The sequence below is a fragment of the Coffea arabica genome, chromosome 4e (genome assembly GCF_036785885.1).
Source record: "Coffea arabica cultivar ET-39 chromosome 4e, Coffea Arabica ET-39 HiFi, whole genome shotgun sequence".
NCBI lineage: Eukaryota > Viridiplantae > Streptophyta > Magnoliopsida > Gentianales > Rubiaceae > Coffea > Coffea arabica.
This window is the reverse complement of record NC_092317.1, coordinates 6,405,394-6,417,315: the sequence shown is the minus strand read 5'-3', so window position 1 is coordinate 6,417,315 and position 11,922 is coordinate 6,405,394. Positions and strand designations below refer to the sequence as shown.

Below are 11,922 nucleotides of genomic sequence, written 5' to 3'. Positions count from 1 at the left end.
CATTGCCAATTTTTACACAGAAACATGTATGTGTGTGCGTGCATGGGTTGAGAATATATGAAAGTGATTTTGTAATCTTTTAGTAAAGGTAGAATTAATACTTAAGGTGATTCATAACGCTTCAAGAAGTTCACTTTTTTCTCAAAGTTAAGACTTATGAGCTTACGTACGAATCACATAAAGTCAATTTTCAAGGGAGTAAATTCGGTCCTGCCTGGATCTAAAGCCGGCGAGCTTGAGATATCGGCTATGAATGATAGGCCTCGTGCCCACTGATCAATTTCTGGCCCCCTGTTCTATAACGAAAATCTGCGTTTCTACCTGACTAATTTGAAAATTATAACACTTCTAGACATGGCAATATCAATGGCAGCATTTTCGAATAAAGGGATTGCTGAGACCATTCTCTGTTTCTATGTCTTTGTGTTTTGTTTCCTTCCCACAGTATTTTGTGCTGGATATTTGCAAAAGCTTTATTCACCAGTTCCTGGTCCCGGGTGCTTTGCGTTCGATTTGTTAGGAGTAGGACCTTACACAGGCGTTGCCCGATGGAAGAATTCTCAAAAGCAGATGGGCAAGGATTCTTTTTCCTTGTACATGGCAATATGGCATATTTATCAAATTAGTCACCAGGGATATACTCTGAATTAATTTGCAGCTGTCCATTCAAGTAGTGCAACTATAGCTTTCAGTTTTAGAAGCCATCATATCGCCAATGGGTAAAGATTCTCTACAATCTCAAAAGTGATTATATAGTATAGTTAATGGTAATAAATAGGGTGGTCTGAAATTCTCCCTATCCTTGCCTTGCCAACTTCTTAAATCTCACGACTCCACTTCTAGAAAAAAAAAAAAAAAAAAAAAAGAAGTTAGATAGAGGAGATTAAATGAAACACACAAATTCTAATGTGTGACAAAAATTTATTTTATTTTTGCGTGTGAATATTTCAGTGTCTACATTTGATATATATATATATGATAGTGTTCGAATGTGTTTTGTTGGTATCTACATTATATCATGCGGTTGAAACTGGTAATTGATCCATTGCGAACACTTGAGTGGTCGAGTTTTTTGCAAAACTTGATGAATTGACTAGAGACTCACCAGAAAATTATACAATTTGTGCTTAGATTCTACAATCCTTAAGCTTTCTAAGTTCCAATTTGGTCCCGGAAATTTTGTGATGGCACTAATAGCACGGCTGACCCAAAAATCTGTGGGAGGCCATTAGGCTTGGGGTTTTACTACAAGACTGGTGAGCTCTACACAACAGATGCTGGTTTAGGCCTTGCTGTGATTGGATCTGGAGGAGTTCGTGGAAAACAACTTGCCTCCTGTGCAGAGGGAGTGCCATTTTGGCTTCCCTGATGGCCTTGAAGTAGATCAAGAAACTGGTATTGTCTACTTTACCTACCGATGCAAGTTCTCGCTACCATATCAGGTATCAGGTTGCTAAGGTGATTGATTAATTTTGCTAGTTATGATTTCTTTTAAATTGATACTCCCTCTGTCCTATTTTGATAGTCCCGTTTTCCTTTTTTGTCTGTTCCAAATTGTAGTCCACTTTTTAATTGAAAATTATCTTTTAATTTCTCTAAAATACCCTTATTCAATGTAGGTTGTTATTAGTATAAACTATCCTATTTAGTGTAGATTGTTTCTTGACAATCAATTCAAGTTTTCATGAATTATTAAGGGAAAATCGTTCAAAACGTCCCTAACATTTTACAAGATGACTTTTTTCGTCCCTCACTTTTAAAAGTGTAATTTTACGTTCTTTACAAATTCACATTGACCAAATTTGGTCCCTACCTAGGTTTCCGACTAGTTTTTATCGGAATCCACCACGTGACTTGTATGTGATCATTTTTTAAGGGTAAAATTGTCAAATCAAATTTTTACATAATCTGATTCATAGTCCCTCACATTTCACAAAATGAATTTTTTCGTCCCTAACATTTTACAAAATGAGTTGCTTTGTTTCTCACATTTCAAAAAATGAATTTTTTCATCCCTTATATTTTTTAAAATGAATTTTTCCATCCCTTATATTTTTTAAAATGAATTTTTTCATCCCTCATTGATCATGTATACAAATACTTTTTTTTTTCTATAAATCCACGTATATATTTATTTGATTTTATCTGAACAGTATGAATAACATGTAATTTATCTCTATTGAATTTCATCTAACTATGCTAATCGTAGTTATACACATGCTATTCAATAGATATATATAGGGATTTTAAACTAACAATTTTGTTTGAAACCCATGTATATAATTTCACCATTTGAACCTATTCAATATTTGTGACATTTCTCTTTTGGTAATAATTTATTTGTTGAGTTGTATAATAAGGTCATCTAATTAATGGGTCAAAACTCGAATTCTATAATTATGCTAACAAATTTCAGTTTAAATCTAAAATTTCTACTCGACATTTTTAAGACCAACAGTTGAATTACTTACCTTGTGATTGTGTTAAAATTTGAAAGTGCCAATCACTTATTTCTTTTTGTCATACTTTTCTTTTGTTTACTTTTTCTATCCAAATTTAATTCGATATAAACACTCGATAATATTTAGGATTAAATGTCTTCTTTATTTTCAAATTTCGAGTGAAAGAAAATGAATATAAGTGAAAAACTAACAATTTTTTTAAATCCATGTATATATCTATTTGATTTCACTTGAGCAATATGAATAGTATGTAATATATCTCTATTTGATTTTATATGCTATTCGTACTGTTCAGGTGAAATCAAATAAATATATACATGGATTTAAAAAAATTATTCACACACATGATCAATAAAAGATGAAAAAATTCATTTTGAAAAATGTGAATGACGAAAAATTTTATTTTATGAAATGTGAGGGATTATGAATCGAATTATATAAAATTTGATTTGACAAATTTGCCCTTAAAATATGATCACGTACAAGGCATGTGGTGAATTCCGATAAAAAACTAGTCGGAAACCTAAGTAGAGATCAAATTTGACCAATGTGAATTTGTAAGGGACGTAAAATTACATTTTTAAAAGCGAGGAACGAAAAAAGTTATTTTGCAAAATGTGAGGGACGTTTTGAACGATTTTCTCAATAATTAATATAAAGTTGTACTCTATTTAATGTAAATGTATTTTAGAAAAATAGCAACCTAAATTTTTTTTCCAACAAAGTTAACTACTTTTTCTTAAATTGTGGAAAGAAAATTAGGACTATCAAAATGGGACAGAGGGAGTATTTTTTATCAACTCAGATTGAATTTTTAATTTCTAAATGTGATAGCATAACATTGTCCATTTGCAGTCAAATTTTAGTGCTAATTTCCGCACAAAAGGTCGGCTATTTTTTGACAAAAGATTATGTGTTTCCATTCTGTTGTCAATGTAAGAGTTATATTTATGGGTTATTTGTAAAAATCCCTATAAGCAATTTATGATCCCGAGAGGATATTTTGATCCATACTGATGATTGAAACCGAACCACCCAAATGTTCTTACATGCCTATGAAAACGAAGCTACGCAAGCTATGAACTATGGACAATAAGTCAATCAGCTAGCTAAAGTCAATTTTCAAGACATAATTTTATCGAAACCCAAACACGGCCGCTTCAAATGTCAACTATAGATCTCGTTGCGCTGCGCCAATTTCTGGCCTTTCGTCCCAAAGGAATTCTACAATACAGCGCTACACTTTCTAACTTTATACCTATAAATACCCTCGTTTATTCGACAGTGCTTCATCATCTAGAAATGGCAACTCTTACAACAGCATTTCCTAATAAACGAATTGTTGAGACTATTCTCTGCTTTTATGTCTTAGTTTTCTGTTTCCTTCCCACAGTTCTTTGTGCTGGGCATTTGAAAAAGCTATATCTACCAGATCCTGGTCCCGAGTCCTTTGCATTCGATTTGGCAGGTGGAGGACCTTACACAAGTGTTGCTGACGGAAGAGTTCTCAAATATGAAGGACCGAAAGTTGGTTTTGTGGAGTATGGATACACAAAAGCAGATAGGCAAGAATTCTTTTTCCTTGAACATACATTTTTAGTTTAGTCACTAGGGATATACCATCTCTCAATTATTCTGTAGCAGTACATTTTACCATTGTATCTGCGAACGTAGCTTTCAAGTTTTAAGCTCTCATATGTCCAACAAGGGATACAGAAAGGTCAAAATTTTTGCAAAATCTGATAACTTGATTGACAAAATAGATTTATGTCAAAGTTAATTATTCAATTTGTGCATATATTATATAATTTGTAACCTTGATGTTTTCCTGTTTGGTTCAGGCCCCGGAAATTTTGTGATGGCACTAATAGGACGGATATCTCTCAAATCTGCGGTAGGCCAACTGGTTTGGGGTTTTACTACAAGACTGGTGAGCTCTATTTGGCAGATGGCGGTCTAGGCCTTGTCGTGATTGGAGCTAAAGGAGGTCCGGGAAGACGACTTGCCTCTGCTGCAGGAGGACTGCGATTTGGCTTCCCTGATGGCCTCGAAGTCGATCAAAGAACTGGCATTGTTTACTTCACCGATGCAAGCTCCCGCTACAATATCAGGTTGCCGAGATGATTAACAATTTTTTAGTAGTTATAATTTCTCTGATATCGCTATTATCAGAAGACTAGATTGAATGTTAATTCCTGAATGTGATGCATGTCATCGTTTGTTTGCAGCCAAATTGCAGAGATAGTTGCCAATAGAGATCAAACAGGAAGATTATTGAAATACGATCCAAGAACGAAAAAGGTCACAGTATTGCTCAGGGGACTTGCAGGGGCCGCTGGGGTGGCAATTAGTCAGGATGGCTCATATCTTCTGGTTACAGAATTTGTGAAAGCAAGAGTTTCCAAGTATTGGTTAAAGGGTCCCCTAGCACATACATCACATGTTATTGCAAACCTGTCAGGAGCGCCAGATAAGATCAAGAGGAACAGTGCTGGAGATTATTGGATTGCAGTAACAGTTCAAAGCCAGAAGCCGACACCAACATTACAACTTCAAGGACAAAAGATCAATGGAAATGGCAAGATACTGGAAACAATAACCTTTAGCCCTGGTTTTAATTCTTCATTGATCACAGAAGTGCAAGAATACAAGCGCAAGCTATATCTAGGTTCTATATATATTGGATATGTGGGGGTGTACCGGAAGCACTAATTAACGAGAAGGAATTGGATATGAATATGGATAATGTTCATCGCTATCGCATTTCAGTTGAAATGACTAGTCAATAAAACTGTTGTGATGTTTCGTTTTTCAATCATTCCTATGAAAGCCACAAGCGTAGAAAAAGTTGTAATAATTTGATTGTGTTCCTCTTTTTCCCCTTCTTTTTGTGTACACTTTCTTGAAAAGTACTGCAGACTTCATTGAAAGAAGGTAGGAAATATGCTCCAAAAAGAAACATCTTGTCCTTCATTTTGAGTTGCGTAATTCATTTGATCGACAATTTTTTTAATTTGCCACAGTTTAAATATTCTGAGAACAAACCAATTACCGGCGTGAGGTTTTTTTTTTTTGGTATGTATTTGTTTGGTCTCTTGAAAGCAAATCAGCAACAGTTAACAATAATTATCAAAGACTAACTCCTCTTTTTTTTTTTCCCTGAAATTAACCTGCATTATTGGTGCTATATTTTTATACGTGATGCTTCAATTGAAAGTCAGATCATGTGTAATGACGACCTTCAATTGTCTTTTTGACTGACCAATGTTTATAATAATTTACTTTGCTTGATCCGAAAATACAAAACTGATTTGATCAATTAAAAAAAGGTAAATTAAAGACGACTTGAATCATCGATACCCTGCATTACCTCGATATTGCTCAAAACAAGTAAATTAATGGTTTTTGGTTCTTGACTCGCAAATAGATTAGAATATTGTTATTGTATTCTTCCCTTCATGGGATTTCCCTCCCAACCTTTTCCATCATATGAGAAACAAAATCCAAAGAACTCATTTATAAATTGTGATCTTGCCTTAATGCTTTTTTACCACTCTCTCACAAAAGTTCGTACTCTATATCTTCTTTAATTACATTTGAGTTCATAACCTTAGATAGCCATCCATACCAATATTCAAATCCTTTTTTTCCTCTTGTCCTTTTGGTGGGAAGGGAGGGAGGTTCATATTAGTCACATATCATTCAGGTTAGATGAGGCAGGAAGTATGGTTTGCAGGCTCATATTACCTTTATGGTTGAAATCCACAAATTCTTGGATGTATCCTAGATTTTAGAGGATAAATGAACATGGATTGCTCCTAATGAGGGATAAGCTTTACTTACCTAGGAACACCTAGGAGCAATCAGACAAGCAGAGGAAAAATGAGGCCGGTTTGGTAGTTGAATCCTTTGCTTGAAAAGCTGAAATAAAATTGTACACTACAAAAGCTGATTTGGCTCAATAATTTGACTAGTTATAGAATTGAAATGGTTGGAAAAATGACTTGGTCCTTTGATATGATACAAGAAGAAATCATAGTTTATGACCATCAAAACCAAGAAGTCTCCTTCACGTGTAGGATCTCAATCGTGAGCTGCTAATGATTTTCTTCTTCACTTCTCGAAAAGGAAGACAATTGAAGCTTACGGAGATGCAGCAAATTTCTTGGAAGGAGGAAAACTAACCAAAAGTACGAGTCACCGACTTAAAAACCATCCGCATCACTTCAACTTAATTTCTAGTGAATCAAAACTGTCACGCTCGTGCCTACATACAAAAAGAGTATGAAAACATTGATTGATTGATTGATAATCCTTAATTAGTGTACTATTATTATTTTGGTTTAAATATTTCAAATTGTAGCTCACACTCGAAAGTTATTAGATCAGCTCTCTACTTTACTGTATTGCATTTGATGTTAGAATAAAAATAGTAGTGTATAATATTTCAAACTCTTTGTTAGCAAAATTATTATAGTAGAAATCGTTTATTACGTTTTTATCTTGTCAGAATAATATAATTGAGTGTGAATTCCTAGATTGCAATAAAAAATATCTTTGTCAAAGTCAATGGCCGAGATTAAAGGGATTGAACACGAAAAATGATTTCCAAATATTGTTGAGAAAGAGTCTTAACTTGCCCTTACACCCACGATATACTTTCAAATCAAATATTTAGTGTCCCAAATAATAAATTTATTAAAACTTTATCATTTTATTGTATTCATAGGTATTTATATTATGAAAATTGTGATATATAGACAAATGATATTCTATATATAACTAGGAGGATTTGTTGTTATCGTTATCCAAACTTTCAATCTTTTCAAAAATTGAAAATTAATTCAAAACTTATAATTTAACAAAGTTTTATCACATATTTTATAAGGTTAGTGAAAAGTAAAAATATTTTTATATTATTTTTAAAAGTATAAAATGCAGAAGATTTTTAAATTATATGACAATCATGTATTATACAGATATTTTATGAGTACTTACTAACTAGAATATGAAGTTTCAATCATTAGTAAAAAATCTTATCATTATTTCAAATAAACTTCATAATACTAGTTTGATACAAATTTTTTAAATAAAATAGTAAATTTGTACCGTAAATTTGTAAGTTTTGATCATCAATCAAATTTGCTATGTTATCAGTGAGATGTACCATTTATCTATAAAAACTTACTATTAGTTGAAGTAAACTTACTCTCTAAAAAGTAAGTTTGGGACATAAAGTGGGAGTTTGTTCTTTTAAAAAGTAAGTTTCATATTTATTTCAATTAACCTTTTGAGATATAAAAATGACTATTTTTCTAAGTTAATTTACTATTTTAGATGAGAGACGTATTATTAAATTTTTAGATATTATCGTATTTAGGTGGATGAATCTAATAAGTAATCAAATGGTTACTAAAAATATAATAGACAATGGCTTTCGAGACATTTGAACAAGTCAAGAATCCTAAGTCTCATCCACATCCACATGCACATCGATCGGGATCCATGCCACCGCGACCGTTTCCACTTGCACAGCCCACGCAGTGACCAGTCCGCTCCTGCTTCTTAATTTCAGAGAAAGGCATTAGAAACTTCAAGGGAGATAAGATACCTGCCCCAGTTATACAGTATACATTATTATTACGGCAATTGATATCAATAGAAGGGGAAAATTCTTTCCCCACTTTCACTACTTCCCTAGTCAATGAAAGAAGAATTTCTTAGCATCATCATGTTCAACGTCCCTGCTATTCATTTTTTGAACCACCATTGAGTAATTTCAAACATTTAAAACCTTAAACGTCAACCCAGCAATAGTTAAAAAAAAAAAAAAAGAAGTGTCCTAAACTAACACCCCAAAGTCTTCCTTTAAATTTTACATAAATCACCAAACATCCTGAGTGTTTCCGTTTTTATATTCAAAATTATAATCTATTTTAATGGCCAGAAATTTCTAGCTACCTGCTCGGGTGATACTGGCAGCACATGCAAAAATTAGTAGCCATTAATTGAATGGACAGCATAAGGGTTGAACATTTATCATGACTTGGGAAAACTTGCTATCAGCGAGTTTACTCCAATCTAGGCAAAGGTACGATTGGTCAACCCACAATTAGATCAGCCGACGAAGCTAAAACTCTTGCATACTTTAGATTCAAGTGAGGTCCAAAAAATGTTTATTGAATTGTAATATGGATTGATCTTTCTTATATTAATGGCGTATATACTTTCGGGTTGAGATGCTTGGCAAGTAATTTTAATATGAATTTAAATTTCAGATTTTTCACATGTAATACGCATCCATTAGCACTAGTATATACGTTGTCAGAATGGCAAAACTAATCTTTCTAATTAATACCTTATTTAAACTTTATGGAGAAAGCAAGTCAAGAGCAAATTAACTACGACATTATTTGCAAAAAAAAAAACTATGACATTATAGATTTACAATTATAAAATTTCAAATCAAAGATGCGATTCTACATAGAAACACATGGGTATGTTCTATTAACTAATATAACACGAAGGATGATGTGCTTTTGAGTCATTGATTGTACTTCATTAAAAATGATGATAAGAGTGCTCGATAATCAGTCCATCAATCAAGCGGGAATACCTTTTTCTGGTAAATTAATCTCTTGTGGCATCACTTGTATGAGTGATGGATAAAATAGTGGTCAGAGGGACTAAAAATCTATTTATAAAAGTCAAGTTAATTAAACCTTAATTATCAATATACATTTATATACTGACTTGTCTTCTAATTCTCATGTTGGAAGTATTAATTGTCTAAAATACTAACGTGGTCAGGAAGGCCACTTAAAAGTTTAAAGCAGAGGATTTCCCTTTGTACAAACTTCATTGATGATTCTTTAAATAAAATTTCAGGTTTGCTGAAAATGAATAAATATTTTGACATGTCTTTCTTACGTTTAGCTCTGGCAATCAAACTTTGGTTCATTTTGTAGCTGTAGCTTGTTGTCGTCCTAAAAAAATTTAAAAAGAGTGGCATCTTGTCTTGCAATACGTTAGCATCAATTTAAATCATTCCATGATGAACATAAATTCACCGATTACCTTTTTAATCTCTTTGTGTCATAACTTACAAGAGTTTGAGCTTGGATGTATTCGCAAGGGTTAACAATTTTTATGAACATCTTACTACCATGTATCAAGCTAGCTAATAGTCGACAGGGAGACTGAGAATCCAAAAAAAAAAAAATTCTAATAAAACTAGAATTAATTTTACACAATAAAAGAATTATTTTACACAATTGTAATCATAAAATTATATTTACGAGCTTAAGTTCTCCTATTCAACTAATTTATCCTTCTTATCATTAGTCGGGCTCAAAAATTCAGTTTAAGTCAATTGTCGATTGTCAACTGTCACATTCATCCTTAGCAATAATCTTTGGTCGAAATTGGATTTGGAACTTGATTCATGAAATATCATATTATAAACATAGATCACATTACGAGGTCATACGAGCCCACATGACTATCCTAATAATTTAATCCCTGTATCATTTTAAAGCTCCCCGCCATGGCTCGAGTTCGTCCCTATAAATACCCTACTCAGTTACGTTATTTCCATGTAAAAGTTTATCGTCTAGACATGGCAACAATGGCAATATTGTTTCCTAATAAAAGGGTTGTTGGGTTTATTCTCAGTTTTTATGTGTTTGTTTTCTGTTTCCTCCCCGCAGTATTTTGTGCTGGACATCTCCAAAAGCTTCATCTACCTGATCCTGGTCCCGACTGCTTTGCATTCGATTCAGCAGGTCAAGGACCTTATACCGGCGTTGCTGATGGGAGAATTTTCAAATATAAAGGACCCAAAGTTGGTTTTGTGGAGTATGGATACTCAAAAGCAGATAGGTAACAACTAACAAGTCCTTCTGCTTGCACTTTCAGTCATAAATAATTATATCATGAATTACCATATCCCAAATAGGTAGCAAAAACAGATTGAAAAGAGGAAAAAAAAAAAAACATCTTGAAGCTATTTAATATTTTATTTCGTGCATACATTACCGCGACTAGTAATCTTGGATGCCTTCCAATTTGGTTTAGGTCTGCGCGATTTTGTGATGGCACTAATTCAACCGCCTTGGCAAAAGCCTGTGGAAGGCCATCAGGGTTGGGGTTTTACTACAAGACTGGTGAGCTTTACGTAGCAGATGATGGTGTAGGCCTTGTTGTGATTGGACCTAAAGGAGGTGCTGGAAAAGTACTTGCCTCCGGTGCAGAGAAAGTGCCATTTGGCTTGCCTGATGGACTAGATGTTGATCAGAATACTGGCATCGTATACTTCACAGATGCAACTGCCCGCTACACTATCAAGTTGGCTAGATAACTGTCATTACAGTTTATTTTTCTTCAATCAATACTCTTGGATGTATTATTTAAAGCGTTAATTCCTGAATGTCGACATATAACATTTTGTTGTTTGCAGTGAAATCCCGCAAATAATTGCTAGCGGAGACTCAACAGGAAGGCTATTAAAATACAATCCAAGAACAAAAAAAGTTACTGTATTGCTGAGAAGACTAGCAGGGCCAGCTGGGGTGGCAATTAGCAAGGATCGCTCATATCTTCTTGTCACAGAAAATCTGAAATCAAGAGTTTGGAAGTATTGGTTAAAGGGTCCGAAAGCAAATACAGCACATGTTTTGCTAAATGTGTCAGGATCGCCAGCTAAGATCGTTAGGAACAATGTGGGAGATTTTTGGTTAGCAATGACGGTAAAAAGGCAAGTTCCAACCCCAAGAATTAAACTTCAAGGACTAAGGATCAATGGCTATGGCAAGATATTGGAAACAATAACCTTCAACCCTGGTTTTGACTCGTCAATGATTACGGAAGTTCATGAGCACAAGGGGGCACTATATTTAGGTTCTCTATATGTTGGCTACGTGGGAGTATACAGGAAATTCTAGTAGACATTGATATGTTTCTTTGTTTAGTTGACTTAGATTTTATGTTTAATAATAAGGGAGTTGCTTCTCAATAATAATCGGTATCAACTTTTCACATTGGGTTGATCGATTGTTCATTTTTCTTTTCTCAGTGAAAAGTTTCGAACTCGAGACCTCTATTGTACTTGTATGAGATTTACTGATAAATTTTTTTTTGAAGTTATTATTTTTTGTACATATACTGGTCTTTCCGACTAAACTCACCGTCTTTTTACAAGTTATCATTTTTTCTTGGTCTGTAGACTCTGTACGAAGAACGCTATTTGGGCAATAGTCAATTGCTCTTTACTTTCATAAAACTTCTACCATTAACAAATAGTATGACATACATGAAAAAAAAAAAGGTTATGACATACACATGATTATGTTCCAAAATAATCTTCATATATTGCGGATCTGTTATCTACAAGATTTTGACATGTCTTGCTTTGTAAGTCATATTTACATTACCATTTCTCGAGTTTCTATTTCATTATCAA

The 11,922-nt window shown here is 33.6% G+C and overlaps 3 protein-coding genes across 3 annotated transcripts; all 3 read left to right on the top strand.

Moving 5' to 3' along the window:
• Positions 1–354: 354 nt before the first annotated feature.
• On the top strand, positions 355–1,369 carry LOC113740620 (protein STRICTOSIDINE SYNTHASE-LIKE 10-like). The gene is made up of 2 exons (XM_027268167.1): positions 355–593; positions 1,198–1,369. Exons 1-2 carry the CDS (start codon positions 355–357, stop codon positions 1,367–1,369), a joined length of 411 nt encoding a protein of 136 aa, XP_027123968.1.
• A 2,356-nt stretch (positions 1,370–3,725) lies between these two features.
• Positions 3,726–5,435, top strand: LOC113741232 (protein STRICTOSIDINE SYNTHASE-LIKE 11-like). The gene is made up of 3 exons (XM_027268723.2): positions 3,726–4,027; positions 4,304–4,573; positions 4,691–5,435. The coding sequence occupies exons 1-3, from the start codon at positions 3,765–3,767 to the stop codon at positions 5,172–5,174; spliced, it is 1,017 nt and encodes a 338-aa protein (XP_027124524.1). The 5' UTR covers positions 3,726–3,764; the 3' UTR covers positions 5,175–5,435.
• A 4,643-nt stretch (positions 5,436–10,078) lies between these two features.
• Positions 10,079–11,534, top strand: LOC113740619 (protein STRICTOSIDINE SYNTHASE-LIKE 12-like). Its single transcript, XM_027268166.2, has 3 exons — positions 10,079–10,343; positions 10,539–10,808; positions 10,921–11,534. The coding sequence occupies exons 1-3, from the start codon at positions 10,081–10,083 to the stop codon at positions 11,402–11,404; spliced, it is 1,017 nt and encodes a 338-aa protein (XP_027123967.1). The 5' UTR covers positions 10,079–10,080; the 3' UTR covers positions 11,405–11,534.
• Positions 11,535–11,922: the final 388 nt, after the last annotated feature.

Bases quoted from the DNA above. Each gene is read 5' to 3' on its own strand.
- LOC113740620 (XM_027268167.1), top strand. From the start codon at position 355: ATGGCAATATCAATGGCAGCATTTTCGAATAAAGGGATTGCTGAGACC. The intron at 594-1,197 runs GTACATGGCAAT...TGGCACTAATAG, and splicing joins GGCAAGGATTCTTTTTCCTT to CACGGCTGACCCAAAAATCT.
- LOC113741232 (XM_027268723.2), top strand. From the start codon at position 3,765: ATGGCAACTCTTACAACAGCATTTCCTAATAAACGAATTGTTGAGACT. The intron at 4,028-4,303 runs GCAAGAATTCTT...TGTTTGGTTCAG, and splicing joins GGATACACAAAAGCAGATAG to GCCCCGGAAATTTTGTGATG. The intron at 4,574-4,690 runs GTTGCCGAGATG...GTTTGTTTGCAG, and splicing joins AGCTCCCGCTACAATATCAG to CCAAATTGCAGAGATAGTTG.
- LOC113740619 (XM_027268166.2), top strand. From the start codon at position 10,081: ATGGCAACAATGGCAATATTGTTTCCTAATAAAAGGGTTGTTGGGTTT. The intron at 10,344-10,538 runs GTAACAACTAAC...AATTTGGTTTAG, and splicing joins GGATACTCAAAAGCAGATAG to GTCTGCGCGATTTTGTGATG. The intron at 10,809-10,920 runs GTTGGCTAGATA...TGTTGTTTGCAG, and splicing joins ACTGCCCGCTACACTATCAA to TGAAATCCCGCAAATAATTG.